This window comes from Haliotis cracherodii, unplaced genomic scaffold (assembly GCF_022045235.1).
Source record: "Haliotis cracherodii isolate W230 unplaced genomic scaffold, xgHalCrac1.p SCAF_22, whole genome shotgun sequence".
Lineage (NCBI taxonomy): Eukaryota > Metazoa > Mollusca > Gastropoda > Lepetellida > Haliotidae > Haliotis > Haliotis cracherodii.
The window spans coordinates 6,980,205-7,000,847 of record NW_027266278.1 but is presented as its reverse complement, the minus strand read 5'-3'; the positions used below and the strand labels follow the sequence as shown (position 1 = coordinate 7,000,847).

The following is a 20,643-nucleotide window of genomic DNA, read 5'->3' as shown; positions in this document are numbered from 1 at the left end:
GTGACGCCACTCATTCACACACACTACGTCAACGCCATCTAGTTGTCCTCTAGAGTGATGCAGGCTTTGTTCACCGTTGTAGGAGCAGCGTGACGCCACTCATTCACACACACTGCGTCAACGTCATCTAGTTGTCCTCTAGAGTGATGCAGACTTACACCGTTGTATGAGCAGTGTGACACCACTCATTCATATACACTACGTCAACGTCCTCTGGTTGTCCTCTAGAGTGATAAGGCTTTGTTCACCGTTGTAGGAGCAGCGTGACGCCACTCATTCACACCCACTACGTCAACGTCATCTAAGTGTCCTCTAGAGTGATGCAGACTTACACCGTTGTAGGAGCAGCGTGACGCCACTCATTCACACACACTGCGTCAACGTCATCTAGTTGTCCTCTAGAGTGATGCAGACTTACACCGTTGTATGAGCAGTGTGACACCACTCATTCATATACACTACGTCAACGTCATCTAGTTGTCCTCTAGAGTGATGCAGACTTACACCGTTGTAGGAGCAGCGTGACGCCACTCATTCACACCCACTACGTCAACGTCATCTAAGTGTCCTCTAGAGTGATAAGGCTTTGTTCACCGTTGTTGGAGCAGCGTGACGCCACTCATTCACACACACAACGTCAACGCCATCTAGTTGTCCTCTAGAGTGATGCAGGCTTTGTTCACCGTTGTTGGAGCAGCTTGACACCACTCATTCACACCCACTACGTCAACGCCATCTAGTTGTCCTCTAGAGTGATGCAGGCTTTGTTCACCGTTGTTGGAGCAGCGTGACGCCACTCATTCACACACACTACGTCAACGTCATCTAAGTGTCCTCTAGAGTGATAAGGCTTTGTTCACCGTTGTTGGAGCAGCGTGACGCCACTCATTCACACACACTACGTCAACGTCATCTAGTTGTCCTCTAGAGTGATGCAGGCTTTGTTCTCCGTTGTAGGAGCTCCGTGACGCCACTCATTCATATACACTACGTCAACGTCCTCTGGTTGTCCTCTAGAGTGATGCAGACTTACACCGTTGTATGAGCAGCGTGACGCCACTCATTCACATATACTACGTCAACGTCAGAAGCAGCGTGACGCCACTCATTCACACCCACTGCGTCAACGTCATCTAGTTGTCCTCTAGAGTGATGCAGGCTTTGTTCGCCGTTGTAGGAGCAGCGTGACATCACTCATTCACACACACTACGTCAACGTCATCCAGTTGTCCCCTAGAGTGATGCAGACTTGCACCGTTGTTGGAGCAGCGTGACGCCACTCATTCACACACACAACGTCAACGTCATCCAGTTGTCCTCTAGAATGATGCAGACTTGCACCGTTGCAGGAGCAGCGTGACGCCACTCATTCACACACACTACGTCAACGTCATCTGGTTGTCCTCTAGAGTGATACAGGTTTTGTTCACCGTTGTATGAGCAGTGTGACACCACTCATTCACACACACTACGTCAACGTCATCTGGTTGTCCTCTAGAGTGATACAGGTTTTGTTCACCGTTGTAGGAGCAGTGTGACACCACTCATTCACACACACTACGTCAACGTCATCTGGTTGTCCTCTAGAGTGATGCAGACTTTCACCGTTGTAGGAGCAGCGTGACGCCACTCATTCACACACACTACGCCAACGTCATCTAGTTGTCCTCTAGAGTGATAAGGCTTTGTTCACCGTTGTTGGAGCAGCGTGACGCCACTCATTCACACACACTACGTCAACGTCATCTAGTTGTCCTCTAGAGTGATGCAGGCTTTGTTCGCCGTTGTAGGAGCAGCTTGACGCCACTCATTCACACACACTACGCCAACGTCATCTAGTTGTCCTCTAGAGTGATGCAGGTTTTTTTTGCCATTGTATGAGCAGCGTGACGCCACTCATTCACACACACTACGTCAACGTCATCCAGTTGTCCTCTAGAATGAAGCAGACTTGCACCGTTGTATGAGCAGTGTGACACCACTCATTCACACACACTACGTCAACGTCATCTAGTTGTCCTCTAGAGTGATGCAGGCTTTGTTCTCCGTTGTAGGAGCAGCTTGACGCCACTCATTCACACACACTACGTCAACGCCATCTAGTTGTCCTCTAGAGTGATGCAGGCTTTGTTCTCCGTTGTAGGAGCAGCGTGACGCCACTCATTCACACACACTACGTCAACGTCAGAAGCAGCGTGACGCCACTCATTCACACCCACTACGTCAACGTCCTCTGGTTGTCCTCTAGAGTGATGCAGGCTTTGTTCGCCGTTGTAGGAGCAGCGTGACGCCACTCATTCACACACACTACGTCAACGTCATCTGGTTGTCCTATAGAGTGATGCAGACTTACACCGCTGTATGAGCAGCGTGACGCCACTCATTCACATATACTACGTCAACGTCAGAAGCAGCGTGACGCCACTCATTCACACACACTACGTCAACGTCATCTAGTTGTCCTCTAGAGTGATGCAGGCTTTGTTCTCCGTTGTAGGAGCAGCGTGACGCCACTCATTCACACCCACTACGTCAACGTCATCTAGTTGTCCTCTAGAGTGATGCAGGCTTTGTTCGCCGTTGTAGGAGCAGCGTGACGCCACTCATTCACACACACTACGTCAACGTCAGAAGCAGCGTGACGCCACTCATTCACACCCACTACGTCAACGTCCTCTGGTTGTCCTCTAGAGTGATGCAGGCTTTGTTCGCCGTTGTAGGAGCAGCGTGACGCCACTCATTCACACCCACTACGTCAACGTCATCTGGTTGTCCTCTAGAGTGATGCAGGGTTTTTTCGCCGTTGTATGAGCAGTGTGACACCACTCATTCACACACACTACGTCAACGTCATCTGGTTGTCCTATAGAGTGATGCAGACTTACACCGCTGTATGAGCAGCGTGACGCCACTCATTCACATATACTACGTCAACGTCAGAAGCAGCGTGACGCCACTCATTCACACACACTACGTCAACGCCATCTAGTTGTCCTCTAGAGTGATGCAGGCTTTGTTCTCCGTTGTAGGAGCAGCGTGACGCCACTCATTCACACACACTACGTCAACGCCATCTAGTTGTCCTCTAGAGTGATGCAGGCTTTGTTCGCCGTTGTAGGAGCAGCGTGACGCCACTCATTCACACACACTACGTCAACGTCAGAAGCAGCGTGACGCCACTCATTCACACCCACTACGTCAACGCCATCTAGTTGTCCTATAGAGTGATGCAGACTTGCACCGTTGTAGGAGCAGAGTTATGCAGGGTTTTTTCGCCGTTGTATGAGCAGTGTGACACCACTCATTCGTCAACGCCATCTAGTTGTCCTATAGAGTGATGCAGACTTGCACCGTTGTAGGAGCAGAGTTATGCAGGGTTTTTTCGCCGTTGTATGAGCAGTGTGACACCACTCATTCACACACACTACGTCAATGTCCATTATATCAATGAGAAGGGAGGTCACTCTTACCTGGTTTACTTTAGGATTGATCAACATCCCGAAACAAAAGTAGTATATTATCATAGCGAAAACAAATATTGTAAAAAAGGAAAAGCCGCCGAAAAGTGTATTTATATAACTGAAGGTACATGCATACGCATTTACAAAACAATTCATCGAGGGTTACACACAAGTTTAATTGTAATAGTTTTCATACAGCCATAAACCGAATATAGCCGAAAGAATGCAATTTTCAATACATATATACGATACAGATATGTTTTGCCTTGTTACTAGTTTGTACCTCCGGTTTGTGCCTGTAGCTGCAACTGCACATTGCAACCAAGTTCATGATGACTTATAATAGAACAAAGCACATATACAGAAACTTATGCACATGTCACACTGGACGAAAAACTTCATTTTTCAAGCTTTCCTAATGTCAATATTGAAACATTTTCCACGGCTATGCCATTTAGAACGTGGTTTAGTTGTGTTTGATAATTTTGCATTGTATCGGTTTATGTTGTTTGTGAAAGTGAGACTTTTCTGTATTTATTAAATCACTAGATCGTTTTGAAAAGGTGATGTTTTTGTTTTTGTTAGAAAAAAAATGTAATTTCCGGATTGGATACATGCTTGTAGCAAATGTTTGGAATGAATTTTTTTATCCAGTGTAAATTATGAATTAAATATCAGGTATACACAGTTGTTGTCATAACGACCTTCCATCATGTATACGATATAAATAACAAAATATAACACATATTACAGGTGAATAAATATACTTTTTGATACACAAAAGTAACCTTCAAAGCACATTTGATATATGCACAATCATCTCGCATCAAAAACCGTTATCCAATCAGTCTGTGTCTTCCACATACATGTACATTGTATGATCACTTATGGACATTTAGTTTCACACTGTTTTCCCATTGTCCACGAAGAAACAAATAATGTCTCATTCTCAGTCCGGGGCGGTCGGGTAACCTAGTGGTTAAAGCTTTCGCTCGTCTCGCTGGACCCGGGTTCGGTTCCCGACATGGGTTCAATGTGTGAAGCCCATTTCTGGTGTCCCCCGCCGTGATATTGCTGGGATATTGGTAAAAGCGGCGTAAAATTAAACTCACTCACTCACTCATGATCAGTCCAGTTGGTCCAACACGCACAGGAGGCAGCGATGCATGATGACGGTGTCGATTTCAACCCCAGTTTATTTCACACTGAAATGACAATAAATAATATTTGAAGACAGACTATATATTTTGTATGCGTGCGTGCAAGTGCTTGCATGTATTGTATTCCTTGGTTTGTTTGATTGATTGTTGTTTAACGCCGCACTCAGCAATATTCCAGCTATATGACGGTGGTCTGTAAATAATGGAGTCTGGACCAGACAATCTAGGGATTGACATCATGAGCATCGATCCACGCAATTGGGATTGATGACATGTATCAACCAAGTTAGTGAGCCTGACCACCCGATCCCGTTAATCCCCTTTTACGACAAGCATAGTCGCCTTTTATGGCAAGTATGGGTTGCTGAAGACCTATTCTTACCCGGAATCTTCACGGGTCTGTATTCCGTTGGGGATGAGATCGTTTGATATATTGTCCTAATGTTTTTGCCCCCTAAAATAATTTCAGAGGAATAAGGTGTGTTGTAAAAGTGAATTGACTCTTCATTGCAAAAGAAAATGCATGTTTTGAGGCAGTGACGTAAAAGATATCCCGTTACTTACCAAAATCCCTGGCCCCTATCAAACGTACTGGCATAATCTGGACACATTTGCGATGTATGTATAGGAATGCCAACTAAGGGTTTGAGAAAAGATAACGCGCTTATGACAAACAGATGTCATTCGACAAAAACAGAGTTCATGAGAAATATTGTGTTGGCAAATATGGAAAGGTCAGATTCTTGAAGTTCATCGACCGTCGATAAACCAATTTCAGTAATTTATATATGATATAAACGACACAAAGCATAACATTTTCATCGTATAAAAAAACTGATGGTACTTAGATATTTTTGGGGGAACTATGAAAATTGCTTTCCCGTATTTTGTTTTGTTTTGTTTGTTTATTTGTTGTTTTGGGGATGGGCAGTCATTATGTTTGTTTGTTGTTTAACGCAGCACTCAGCAATATTCCAGCTGTATGACAGCGGTCTGTAAATAATCGAGTCTGGACTAGACAACCCAGTGATTGAAATTATGAGCATCAGTCCACGCCGTCGGGGTATGATGACACGCCATCAACCAAGTCACCGAGCCTGACCACCCGATTAAGTCGCCGGGGGTGGGGGTGGGGGGGTAGGGGGGTGGTGTGGTGGGGTGGGGTGGTGGTGGTGGTGCTGGGGTGGTGGCCTTGGGCACGCCAGAAACCTATGATTGTGGGTTCGAATCCCGGTTCGCCCCGATAATGTTTCTAGGTTTGTCAGCACCATACCCGTGCTCGTGTGTTTCACCGAAGTGGTAAACGTCCGAGACCTTCATCACTTCGGGCTTTCCTCCCACATTAAGCTGACACGCCGTCATATAACCGGAATAATGTTAAAAGCGGCGTTAAACCCAACTCACTCACTCACACTCATTAAGTCGCCGCTTGTACAAGCCCATTCAATCCCCACGGGGCCTGTCTCGTGTGAAGGAATGATGAATCTTTCGAGAAACGTATTCTATATATTGCTCATTGTAGCGTTAATGAATATTATTACAATGAAATATCAGAACCAGAAAGAAAGCACAGTGACCAAATTCAACTGTCACATTATCAGTGTGTATCGTAATCAATGATAGGTGCTGTTTTATTTGTTCTCATCAATGCAACAATAGTGTTTGGGAATCGCTAAACGGTATCGTTGTACATGTCAACAGTCAAGACATTTGATCTTGTAACTCTGGTGGGTAAAATACTTTCAGAACCTTCAAACTTCCTCTGTCCTTTGGGTCTTTGGTTTTCGTGTTGAACGAAGCTGCCTTCTCCTTGGACACACCAACTTGCCCCTTCTACACTTGCTAGAAAACAATCAAAGAAGAGTGAAATGCTTTTTGGGGCATTGAAAGGAATGACAAATTCAGCGAAAACCCGATAGAGTTCCTGGTATGAATAATACATATCCCAATTAACGAATCAGTTTCAGATAAACTTTGTATAAATGTACGCGTTCTAAGCAGTACTAGCCCAAAACGTGTAGTTTAACAGTGTCCGTACAAACGAGGTTTCACTGTACTTAAGTTTCCTTGCAATATCATTATCCTGCAAAACCGAAAGAGGTGAAAAAATAGTTTAATTTCTGTTGCATCACGTCAGTTTCACGACGAGTGAGTTAGTGAAGCTGAATAGGAATCATTGTTGATATTGAAACAGTGCATCTCAACCACATCGCGACTATCCACAATTTGCAGGGTTGGTTGGTTGGTTGGTTTGTTGTTAAACGCCGCACTCAGAAATATTCCAGCTATATGACGGCGGTCTGTAAATAATCGAGTCTGGACCAGACAATCCAGTGATTAACATCATGAGCATCGATCCACGCACTTGGGATCAATGACATGCATCAACCAAGTCAGCGAGCCTGACCACCCGATCCCGTTAGTCGCCTAATAAGACAAGCATAGTCACCTTTTACGGCAAGCATGGGTTGCTGAAGACCTATTCTACCCCGGATCTTCACGGGCTCTATTTGCAGGGAGATGACAATACAAGAATATTGTCAATGCAATATAACAAAACTGAATGATGTGATTTTCTGAAATGTGAATGACTGAGTGATGGAGGAAATAACTGAGTAGAGAGGGAATGATTGAAGGGGAAGAATGATTCGATAATGGGAAGAAAGAAGGATTGAATGAAGAGGAGACGTGGTGATTGGAGGAGGGATAGTGGGAATAATTGATTGAAGGAGATGAAATGTTTGACTGAGAATGATTGAGTGACGGGTGGAATAATAGTTAGAGGGGTGAAGGAATGATTGAGTAATACGGAGAAGGAATGATTGAGCGATATGGAGAAGGGATGATTGAGAATATGGGATAAGGACTGACTGAGTGCGTGTGTGTGTGTGTGTGTATGTGTGTGGAATCATTGAGTAATGGGAGAAGGAATGATTGAGAAGGAGAGGGAATTATTGAGAGGTAGAGGAACTTATTTAGTAATAGGGAGAAGGAATGATTGAGGGGGAATTATTGAGTTATAGGGACTGATTGAGTGGAGTGTCGGGGGTGTGGGGGGGGAGGGGTATTATTATTAAGTAGTAGGTAGAAGATCTGATTAAGTTGGTGGATGGGGACGGGGGTGGGGGTGGGGGTGGGGGTGGAATGCTTGAGTGAGGTGTGGGGGTGATAGAGCAGCCAAAATTCTAAAGTGGAAATTGTCAAAATCGCACTCGGGTCCTAGACATGAGAAGCAAATGAGTACCATTGTCTCCCCTTTCTCATCACGGTGGCGCCCTCTAGTATCAGGAATCCGTTCTCCTCCTCACACACCCTCTCTTTCCGCATCTGACGCTGAATCTTCGGCGGGAGTACTGGCGGCCGCGCTGTCGAGAGGTCTGTAGTGAATAGAGGAAACCTTTGACTGGGTGCAGGATTGTCTGGCTGCGTGTCCGGCTACATCAGGGTGGACCCCCACCCCAAAACCCACTCACCGCCCCCAACCACACCCACATCCCCGAATAAAAAATAGTCAGGCCCTTTTATGTAAAATATGGCAGGCAGAATGTGAAGCACAATTATTTTTTGAAGAATATTAGGGGACAATCAGTCCCGCCTCGATCCCTAAGTCCAATATGAATTCCTACGAGTGCTGGTTGAGACGAACTGTGGGACCGTATATCTATATGCGTACCTGCGTTGTCCTCGTTTTCGTTATTCTCCATAACACAGCGCCCCCTGTTGGGAATTCCCTTTCTGGAATCTCCCTGGTCTTCAATGCTGCACACGTAACCATGGGGACACAACAGGGGGTCCTCGTCAGCCTCTACTGGAGTTGTACTGCACGGCTCAGCTGGCGAATAGAAGAACAACACTGTTACGTCTGTCCGGAAGTTTTGGTTTTTGGTTTGTTGTTAGACGCCGCACACTGCGATATTCCATCTATATGGACGGTCCAAAATAACAAAGCCTGTACCAGACACGTCATGGAGAGGGAGTCCTAAGTTGGATAACTTGTTCCCAATCCATTTCAATCTGAATAAAATATGCTTAAATCAAAAACAAAAATCAACCAGACAAGCCAGTGATTGACATCATGAGCATCGATCTGCGCAATTTGGATACGATGACATGCATCAGCCAATCCCGCTAGTCGCACCTCTTACAAGCATCAGCATCAGTATCAGTAGGAACACATATCAGTCAACAATCCTACAGGATCATCAAGATCATCAAATGTGGGCGTAGACCCCTGATATAGTTTTAATACCATGTGACATCGCTATCAGTTGATCAACTTAACACAACTTGTCCGGCTATTACCTTCAATGACTGTGTCCGGACTATCCACAAGCCAGGAGCGACCTGAAAAGAAAGTGGGATCAGATACGTGAAAAACTATACTCAAGCAAAAAATATTATTTTGGACCAGACCCCGTTAATCACTGCTTTCCAGATGAAAGAAACGTCTACATACATACAAAGGCTTTACTCTTTAGAACGGTAATGTCCGTATTAACGGGGTTTCACTATACAGAAGTGTAACAACCCTTTAGTCAGAACCCTGCAGTGGCCAATGAATTGCCCAGAGCAAGATTTCTGAAAATTGTGCGAGTGGCGGTGGAGGACATGCTTACATTTTTCGCAAACACCTGGTGTCATCACTGATTTTCGGTGATTCATTCACATATTTTATTACTCGACCGTGAAGAGATCACCCGTTGAATAAGCATACAGCTGTTTTTCACATTGGGCGCTTTTGTACTGCAGGAAGAGGTTTCTCTAACAAAACTCCCAACATCCCTGTGCTTATTCAATGACAGTGCGTGTAGAGATGATAGATCACTGAGAGGAGCTTATACACACTAGGTGTGACCCATTCATAAATAATTTTTTATTTTGCACTTTACACCCTATTTAATCTGTTTCTCTGTTGACGTTTTGAATTAAAAACGTTCATGATCAGTTCATGATAGTAAATATTTCTTTGTCTCGCCGGCTTTGACCGTGTAGCCTGTACAATCAGCTCTACTTTCAGTGAAAGGACATTCTCGCATCTCAAGCACTATAACTACGGCCATCTTATTATCCATATTCAATCTTATCATGAATATCACATCTTCCCGAGGCAAGAGAGTTAACTGACTTTGAAAGTCCAGTTTCCACCCTTGCCGAACTAGGCTGGAATTCCTGGGCTCGATCGTAGCGCCACCAGTGGCTATCACGAGTTATGTCCTTTCTATGCCTCACCTATTGACCAATCAGATTCAACCTCTCGTATCACTTGCATTTGTTTCAAACAAAACGGTGGCGCCCAGTCAAGACGATCTGATCGATAATCAAGATCTGTATCGTGATAAAACGAGTCTTACATCGCGAAGTGCATCAAATCACGTGAGCACCTTGATTAAAAACATGAAAAGATTTAGAAAATATCTGTTGACAACGAGTTGGCGGTGCACATGCTTTGCAAATCCTGCAGTCGAACGAAATCTGCATGACACTCTACGAACCGGATTTCGATTTCGGTGCGCGATTTTGATTGGACTATGCATAGATTCGTTAGTCCAGCCAAAATGTAACTCCATAATACCAGCCTAGTTCGTCAAGGTTGGAAACTGGACTTTTATAGTCAGTTAACTCACTTGCCTCGGGAAGATGGAATAACATGACATGGTTAATAACTCTTACAGTTTTCATGACTCACCCGAACTTAGACGTCGACGTGGCTCCTTTGACCAATCAAAAACTGCAACAACAAAAAATATTGTGTCAACAATATATGAGTTGGATCCAATGCTTGGACAGTATTTTTGTTGTGTTAGCCTAGATGATGCAGGTGTATGTAAAACCAAGAATCTGGGATTCGAACCAAATAACCATGTTTCTGATAGGCTGCATGTCACACCGCCCCTTGTAAAAATATATGCGACAAAATAGTTTCATCCCTATACAGGAGGCTCTTACATGTATATTAGGATACATACTATCTATTTTATCTTTATGAAAATAATCTGACCCAGAGAAACCTATTTCACAAAGGTACCAACCATGTGGCACTGTATTAGATGTGATCAACCCAGTATAAAATCGTCCGATGTAAACACCTGAAAAAGGTATACCGACGAAAAAAAAACCGCATCGGTAATAAGTCAGTTGAATATGTTTGTTTTAACTCATAATCAAGATGAATATTCATTGTTGGATGGAATGCCGTCCATACACTCATTTCATTCTGCATTATTCGGAAGTTTCGCATTTATATAAACGATTGATTGGACTCCGATGTATTTTGCTAATAAACAAACTAAGACAAACCATGACCAGACGACTGAACCCGCGGATGGGAATAGTCCGTGCAGTCAATAATAACGAATAACGAATGCACGTGCGGCATGGACTGCACGTGCATGGCATCGCACACACCGTTGTTTCCTGTTTAATATTAATGGATTCTCCCGTTGCACGACAAAAGCCTTCTGTCCCCAAACAAGATATTTATGCAAATTTTTGAAAGTTTGTTTCAGCAGTAGCGTCCATTTCCATTCAAGGTCAAGACTTTGTGATAAATAGATTCTGTTTCTTTTCTTTGTCTGTTTGTTGTTTAACGCCGCACTCAGCAATATTCCAGCTATACGACGGCGGTCTGTAAATAATCGAGTCTGGACCAGACAATCCAGTCATTGATCTCGTGAGCATCGATCTACGATACCATGATATCAACCCGATCCAGCAACATTGGTTTCTGAAGACGAATTCTAACCTGGATCTTCACGGGTTAAATAGCTTGTGTGAATCAAAAGCTCATTTCAACCAAGTCTTTTTTAAGTCGTTTCTCCCTGATGTTTGGGCACATTTAAAGTAGGTAATTCTCAATTACTTCTACATCGATATGGCAAAATGGATCACTTATGTATACTAAAACGGTCAAACAAAAAACAACATACAATCAAAATCATGTCATGTGGCAGTACTTTTGTTGTGCAGCGGGGATTGTAAGTGGCAGGAAATTGATTGAGGCGCTCGTACAATATCGAGTCTGATGGAGAAATTGACAGCTAATAGTTTAAAGTTACCTCCCTTAGTTGTGGTTTATAGTCTTCTCTCAGTCCCGACGTTTCACAACATCGTTAGCCCCTAGTCATGTTTACAGTTATCGACACTGGGTTCGACAACACAGTTTGAGTCGTTTTTAGGAGCGAGGCGTGTCTGTACATCACCTTTAAGAGCGAGACCAGGGCGAATAAAGTCAGACGGGATACCTAACGGAATACATCGACTCAGACGTTTACCACTTCGGTGAAACCCACGAGCACGGGTATGGTGCTGACAAACCTAGAAACATAATCGGGGCGAACCTGGATTCGAACCCACAATCATTGGTTTCTGGCGTGCCCAAGGGACGCAACTCTGCACAGCGAATCGCGGCGCCTTAGACGACTGGGCCACCCGTCCCCCTGGATACCTATAGGAAGACATCGACTAATCTGCCTGCTTCCAACACTGTTTCCTGGATTCGTGAACAGAGAACGTGAAATCATTCAAAACTTTCGACTGTGACTAATTCTGGATATTCGTGAGTGCACTGACTATTGTATTGAGATCTATTTAATTTGCTGCTGTCGCTTATTTTAGGTAGTGTATTGCATTTTATGCTTGTGAACCCAACCATGTGTGTTTCAAATAGTTTTGTTGTTAATTATTCATTCATCTTGTGAAGTTGATTATTGATTTCACAAATTAGTTCTGCAGGTACCGATTTCCAGGTTGACCTTAGCGTTTCAACTTGAGAGCCAACACGTTACGCTAATATTTTCTTTCTTTCTTTCAGTTCATCGTGTGCAGACTATACAAGCCAATATACTCAAGTTTACTTCTACTCACATCCTGGTATACCAACTTGATAAAGACATGTGTAGATGCAGCCATTGTAGCAGCATTTCCCGCTAATGTGTGCGCATGCGCGATCTGAGTTGCAGGGAGTCTGGGTACAGGAACCGGAAGGCAGCACTGATGGAACCGGGGGGCAAAAGTCACTTCCTGCGTCTGGGGCATCTCCCAGGTAGTCATAGTCTATCTGAAAATAATTAAATTAATTGAAAGTTTTATTTCAATTGAATACTATTAAGAGTCCATTACGTTACAACGAGATCATAATTAACAAGAAAACCAATGGTGACAAAAGCAAAGATATGACCAATAATTGATTTAACGAGTTCTATGTGACAGCGCCACAGTTCTTGTAATGGGTAAGGTAATAGTTAGGTGGTCCTGTGGGGCGGTCGGGTAGCCTAGTGGTTAAAGCGTTCACTCGTCACGCCGAAGACCCGGGTTCGATTCCCATTCGATGTGTGAAGCCCATTTCTGGTGTCCCCCGCCGTGATATTGCTGGATTATTGCTAAAAGCGGCGTAAAACCATACTCACTCACTAGGTGGTCCTGTGATTTGAAGAACCGCAAATGTCTGTCAATAGTTGTCATATTCGTCCCGGGATAGCTGGTCGCGGATTCTCCATGGTTCTCTCTGGTGAGTGGCAATCATGGACTTAGTGTCTTTAATGAGATTCTTAACAAGTAGATCTACTTTAACAGTTTATGTTTTCACTCTTTGGGGGGCCTGGTTGGCCCAGTCGAACCAGAATATGATGAAATGGGTTCTAATTCAACAATTCCTGACTGTGATCTTCGCGTTGTCACACCACATCCGTGCCTCAAACGTTTGCCTCATACCCCCCACCCCCACCCCCGCCTCCTTCTTAGCGCTTCCCCCATCATGATCATTAATTGACGGGAGAATTGATATACCGTTCAAATTGGCGTTAAAACCATCCCATCAACGCACTTTGTAGTATGTTGATACCATGCGATGCATTTAGCGGGGGAATGAGGAATATCAAAGCGACAATGGAGCAGCCCCGTCTGAACGTATAAACCAGTGGCTGACAGCAAACACACCTAAATGCCTATTCAATCCGTCGGGGAAGAATGACAGACAATGGACAAGTTGCACATTACCTCAATAACCTTTTGTGATCAACTGGGATCTATATGCGCCGGAATCAACATGGGCAAGATCATTTCATTAGATTCGAACCTGGTCCTTGTGTGTGCGTGATAAGCGAACACACTAGCCATTGGGCCCGTGAAGGTCCGAGTAAGCACTGGGTCTTCAGCACCCCATGCTTACCGTTAGAGGCGAATCTGCTTGTTGTAAGAGGCGACTAACGGGATCGGGTGGTCAGGCTCGCTGCCTTGGTTGAGTGAGTGTGTGAGTTGGGTTTAACGCCACTTTTAACAGTATTCCAGTTATATCGCGCCGAGTCAGCTTAATGTGGGAGGAAAGCCCGAAGTGATGCATGTATCAGACGTTTACCACTTCGGTGAAACCCACGTGCACGAGTAAAATCGGGGCGAACCGGGATTCGAACCCACAATCATAGGTTTCTGGCGTGCCCAACGGACGCAACTCTGCACAGCGAATCGCAGTGCCTTAAACGACTGGGCCACCCGTGCCCCCCTGACTTGGTTGATGCATGTCATCGATCCCATTTGCGAGGATCGTTGCTCATGATGTCAATCACTGGATTGTGTGGTCCAGACTTGATTATTTACAGACCGCCATCATATAGCAGGAATATTACTGAGTGGGGCGTTAAACAAACAAACAAACAAACAAACAAACAAACAAACACTAACCATTGACTCCTCAGTTAACTGTTTACACAGACACAAAAACAACAACAACAAAGAACCAGATGTAATATTAGTTAGGAGGGAGGGGGATAGTTTGAGTAAGAAAAAACAGGGTGGTGATTGAGTGATGGCCAGAGGGAATATCAGTGTCTTTACTGATTAGTATTATCCGAAACATATCCTGCAGTCAGAATGTCAAAAGATTATATCACAAACTGAAACTGATTTATGGAGAAACCTGTTATATCTGTTGTCTTGTCTCTCAAGATGCAAAAAATCTGCTGTTCATTAATCAACATGACAAATCCAACACCATTTTAACATTTCTTATCACACTGGCGTGGTATGTACACGAGCACAATTCGTCCACAAAATGTCATTGTTTTTCAAGATCTCCCCATTTGCTATGCATTGTGCGGAAGAATACAGACTGACCTCGTCACATTCCTCCGCCTGGTAAGTGAGTTCAGACGAGGTAGTGCGAGGCGTGTGTTACACTGGCAATTCGCTTGTCGATAGATTACTTTAGTAGAGCGGCAGCGTGCATGTCTCGTGATAAGCTCGTGTTATCCCGCAGTTTTACGAGACGAGATTGTCCGGGTCGGGGCATTTAACCCGAGTTGTGATTGCGAAAACGCCAGAAAATTGCCCGGATAAGACAAACTATGGTGATGATATCACAACAGGGGTATTTCGGAAGCACTAACATTAGAATGTTGTCCTTAATAGCCGGATTCTTACACTTAAAGGGTTAAAGGAAACGTTGTGCTATATATACGGAGACATTAACCGACACGAATCATAGTCGCGATCTCTAACCTGCGTCTGTGATTTCTTTTATTTAAGGGGCAGGCGGGTAGCCAAGTGGTTAAAGCGTTCGCTCGTCACGCCGAAGACCCGGGTTCGATTCCCGACATGGGTACAATGTGTGAAGCCCATTTCTGGTCTCCCCCGCCGTCATATTGCTGGAATATTGCTAAAAGCGGCGCAAAATCAAACTCACTCACTCACTCACTCTTTTATTTAATCTTTCTTACATTAACTGGAGAGAGCCCATAGTTCATGCGTACATGTAAGGTATGGGGGCATTTTCTTTTAAACAAATCATGGTGAACACAGAGAGCAATATTTTCTAGTTGACATTAGTATACAAAATAAATGTAGGGAGGGATTATGATGATGTTTTGATTGGTAGACGTTGGAAGTTCAAAGGGGCACATGATGTAGGAAGCACTTCCGCAATAATTATACACACATTTCTTCTTTGTTTGTTGTTTAACGCCGCACTCAGAAATATTCCAGCTATGTGACGGCGGTCTGTAAATAATCGCGTGTTGACCAGACAATCCAGTGATTGAGTACATGAACAACGATTCACGCAATTGGAGTACGATGACATGCATCCATTAAGTCAGCGAGCCTGACCACCCGATCCCGTTTATTAGTCGCCTCTTAGGACAAGCATAGTCGCCTTTCACGGCAGGCATGGGTTACAGAAAGACTATTCTACTCCGAATCTTCACGGGTCTATGCACATGTTCCGAGGTTTATCTTATCAGCAGGTGAATGTTGGTGGCTTCTTCGTAAATATTCTAGCAATAAGTTTTTCTCCCACCAAATTCATCATATAGCTAAAACATATTGACACAAAGGGATTTTCGTTTTCTACACCCATTGGAAAACACAATGCACAACAGTTAAAATGCTGATGTGTACTTTTACAAAAACACAAAATCCAAAAAGGATAAGGAATGTCAGTTCAAATGTCAGGTCAGGATCTGATAAAAATAACAGTGCTGACCACCGTCGTCATTCTAACATCCCTATGGTGAGATAAGATTTCTAAGTGAGTGAGGTGGATTTTAAGCCGCTTTTAACAGTATTCCAGGAAAGCCCGAAGTGATGCAGGTCTTAGACGTTTACCACTTCGGTAAACCCCCGAGCAAGGGTATGGTGCTGACAAACCTAGAAACATAATCGGGGCGAACCGGGATTCGAACCCACAATCATAGGTTTCTGGCTTGTCCAAGGAACGCAACTCTGCACAGAGAATTGCGGCGCCTTAGACGACTTGGCCACCCGTGCCCCCGATTCTTGAGTGGAGTGTTAGCACGTATAGAGATATAATAAATTAGTAATGACCCGTAATACCGATAGTCGTGAGAGTCTTCACAACCCCAGATAAAAATAAATACACTTTGTTAAACCCTGGTGTGTAACGCCTAATACAATATATGTTGCTCGCGTTTTAGTCCTTATGACGTCAACGTTGACGTCATTATCGCTAAATATGTTACCAAGAAGTTACCATATAAGAGATGTGTTATAAAAGCAATAGTTTGAAGATTATTTCATAGGGCAACAGTGAGTGAGTGAGTGAGTATGGTTTTACACCGCCTTTAGCACCAGAAATGCGCTTCACACATTGTACCCATGTCGGGAATCGAACCCGGGTTTTCGGCGTGACGAGCGAACGCTTTATCCACTAGGCTACCCGACCGCCCCTCATAGGGCAACAGCTTCACAAGACAACGTAGCAATAGATAGAACATATTTAAAGTAGCAATAGCGTCTAGATAGTGTATCGTAGCCTCGAATTCTTTCACTGGGGTTAATTAAACCAGTAGTTGCATTTATCGATTGAGGAGAAAGTAAGCAAGAAAGTTACTCGTCTTCCGTGAAGGTGAAGGTCACAATTTTTTGGTCAGACTGACGAAATAATGCAAGACCATAATCAAACGGGTAATATTCGCTCTCCTGGTACAGATAAGTCTCCCATGTTTATATACGGACGTTTCCATATCATGTTTAGTGTTGTTTCGTGATAATTTCCATTACAAGATACACTTTTGCCCTCAGCTATTCATCTTCACTAAGCAAGAGTATCGTCTACATGGGTTGAATGACAGGAAGATCGTATAAACAATGCAACCAATATGGTATAGATTTCCAGACACTTCCTGCTCACTGATTATAGTGATAATCCACCGTTGCCTGACCAAAGACCAGTGTCTGGAGGCACTCAAGGGGAAGTAACTCTAGACAACCATCGTGCGTCATGTGACCTCTCATGTGACCCAAGCGACATTCTAACCTATACAGAAATGTCGCAGACACAGGAGAATGGTGTTCATGTGGGTCATGCCCTAATCCACTTAAACCCCAGACGTTGGTACATCGAACACTGATCAAACTGTAGGTGAGCGGAGCGAGACGAGCCGGTCTTTGATGTACCGCAGATTACAGGTGTGTCAGGTGACGGGGTGTGTTTGTTCAGGGTTTAGGGTAAGGGTGAGAACACACACGGGGTGGGGTGTTAACTATACTCTAGACTGTTGTCTACAGGACACACGACTTTCGTGTTCTCATTGGCTCCGGTGAAAGGAGGACCCGTTGATATTTATTTTACTGCTATTATGTTGTATATAAAGCGGCAAAAGAAGTATAGGTTGGCAATTTGTAATTTTCCTAAAAACAGCGATAACTAGTGGAAAGTGGGTATTGGGAATGTGACTGCCCAGGAACAGGTACCAAAAAACACCTCAACCGAACCTTTGACGGCGCTCGTGCGGTCACAAAAAGATGGTGAAACAGGTTTCTCGCCTATGGCATAAACTGCACGTGCATGTCAGCTGTATAAATGCGTTCGTCTGCAGGGTATAACCACACGTGATGAAAGCACACAAAAGAAATGCCACGACTGTCACAGGAGCAGAGAGAGAGAGAGCCATCGGTATGGCCGAAATGGGGGCAACACGGGTCTAAATTACCAGAAGTTTTGGTTGTACACCATTGACAGTAGCCAGGCTGATTCAACGGTACAGGCAGACAGGGAGGACACAGGACAGGCTTAGAACCGGACGATCCCGAGTGACAACACCACTGGAAGACGGTCAGATACGGCTCATTCACCTGCGAAACAGATTCGTAACGGCGACGGCGACGGCAGCAACAGCGTTGGGACATCCCATTAGCCAACGTACTACGATGACTTCGTGCTGCTGGAATCCTTTCCGAGGAATGGTACTGACTGCTCAACATCGACGCCTGATACTGCGATGGGCGAGGCAGGTTCGACACTGGCAAGTGAGAAATTGGCGTCGAGTGCTGTTTACTGATGAAAGTCGGTCTAACTTGTTTCGAAATGACGGCAGAGAACGAGTTTATCGACGCAGAGGGGAACGTTTGGCTCCGGCGTGTATTCGAGAGGTCCATCCATTCGGCGGGGGAGGTGTCACTGTGCGGGGCAGTTTTTGTGGAGATCAGAAAACTGATTTGGTGATTATACAGGGAAACCTGAACGCTGTGCAATACAGAGACCAAGTGTTGCAGCCAGTTGTGCTTCCGTTCTTACAAAACCAACAGCAGGGGACATTGTTTCAACACGACAATGCCAGGCCCCATACTGCAAGACTGACTCGGAACTTTCTAAATCAGCAGAACGTTGACGTTTTGCCCTGGCCTGCCCACTCACAGTGAATCCTATTGAACATCTGTGAGACCATCTTGACAGATTAGAGCACGTTATCAGCCTCCCGCCAACAGACAAGAATTGCAGCATGCCCTGAGAGACTAGTGGCAACGGATTCCAGTCCACGTCATCGGAACACCGACGTCATTGTCATGCATTGAGGCAGCTGGAGGTCATACACGCTATTGAAGGCAACTGTGTCGACAATGAACTTGTAGTGTCTCTGACAATTTTATGGTGACATTTCAGACAACTTTTGAAAATGAAATTTCTTACCCCACCATTGTTTACCTTGAGCTTACATTACCTGTGATTGCACAATTTCATTCAAACTGTGGTTGATCAATCATTTGTTACCCCTCCCCAGATTATAGTATAATTCAAAACAAAACCTCTTCTTGTTATATTTTTATCGATCATGGGACTCGACCTATACTTTCTTTTGCCGCCAAGTTTATATTGTGCACTACGTTTCCACAATGTCAACCGTGTCAAGTGTATATTGTTCATTTTTATTTTCCAGTATTATGTTAAACTGTATATAGGGAGAAGGCGGTAATAAGTGGTACATTTGTGCCCAATTCCTTTTCTTTTTAGACAATAAAATATATTTAAAAAATATCATATATAAATAAAGAACGTCATCGCCACAGGAGAGAGTTTATTATTTTATTTATTAATTGCCGTTTATAACTTTTAAAGAATTCAATTTGGGGTGTATATAGACATACCTACGTGATCCACAGCATAATCCAATTGAGTTTTACAGAATAATATTTCGAACACATTAAAAGTTGACAGGTATTGATTTTTTACCGTAGGACGGCCTACCTTTGTCCATTATCGAAAATCAACACATCTTTAAAGCAGTGCAAATGTTTATAAGTCATACAAAGAGATTTGGGTAACACTTTAATGTACATATACTAGTCTCTCTCTTTTGGTTCTTGTTATCTTTACACTCATCTTCTTTTCTGTTTTCCTTGTATATGATTTACTGTACAAGCTTTGTAAATACCATGGAGAGGGAGTCCTAAGTTGGATAACTTGTTCCCAATCCATTTCAATCTGAAAAAAATATGTTTAAATCAAAACGGCCTACCTTTACAATTCAGTGGTCCGTTCGTAAGCTGTCGTAAAGCTGTCGTAGAGCTAAGGTGATCGCAACTCCTATACTTTACATAGACTTATTACTGTCGTAGAGCTACGATCGCTTTGTGAATCGGGGCATTGCTCGACAAAATTTACAAACACGTCACAATACTCTGTGACGTAAGTTGTGAAATTTTGTTGCAAGAGACACCGGCGAAACAATAATATATGACGTGTCAGCCTAGCAACAGGGTTGCTGGGGTCATCGTGTGTGTATAAGTGAGTGAGTGAGTATGGTTTTACGCCGCGTTTAGCAATATTCCGGCAATATCACGGCGGGGGTACACCAGAAACGGGCTTCACACATTGTACCCATGTGTTGATTCGAACCCGGGACTTCGGCGTGATTGATAAATGGTACTAATACATTTTAAAAAAATGTGTTCAGACCCTAAACACAAATCCAAACACGTTCCCCGTCCTCAATTCCTTGTTTAGGTCAAAACATGTTTATGATGATTATGTTTCTAATTTCATTAATCTTATCCACACTTAACTTATTGTCCTATGTTATGCATTATATTTAAACACGTAAACTTCTACACATGTATAAACTTGTTTATAACATAAAAATTATAGTGATTTGTCATTGTAAAAAAACCCGGAAAAAATACATGTTATGCATTCTATTTAAACACGTAAACTTCTACACATGTATAAACTTGTTTATAACATACAAAATACAGTGATTTGTCCAAGCCCTTTTAAACTGATGATTTCATTTCCC

The 20,643-nt window shown here is 43.7% G+C and overlaps 1 protein-coding gene across 3 annotated transcripts in view; it reads right to left on the bottom strand.

Annotated features, from left to right (window-relative positions):
* Positions 1-3,690: 3,690 nt before the first annotated feature.
* The window catches only part of LOC139471213 (WAP four-disulfide core domain protein 1-like), a 29,539-nt gene continuing 12,586 nt past the window's right edge, over positions 3,691-20,643 (bottom strand). For 2 of the 3 annotated variants that reach the window (XM_071253499.1, XM_071253500.1), the window contains exons 3-9: positions 12,485-12,677; positions 10,308-10,349; positions 8,924-8,965; positions 8,295-8,453; positions 7,866-7,998; positions 6,371-6,463; positions 3,693-4,666 (exon numbers count right to left, since the gene is read on the bottom strand). In XM_071253499.1, the coding sequence (XP_071109600.1) occupies positions 6,373-6,463; positions 7,866-7,998; positions 8,295-8,453; positions 8,924-8,965; positions 10,308-10,349; positions 12,485-12,677 (660 nt within the window). In that variant the 3' untranslated portion in view covers positions 3,693-4,666; positions 6,371-6,372. Of the gene's footprint in view, positions 4,667-6,361; positions 6,464-7,865; positions 7,999-8,294; positions 8,454-8,923; positions 8,966-10,307; positions 10,350-12,484; positions 12,678-20,643 lie in introns of all 3 variants that reach the window. The other variant, XM_071253501.1, reaches the window with a different exon arrangement.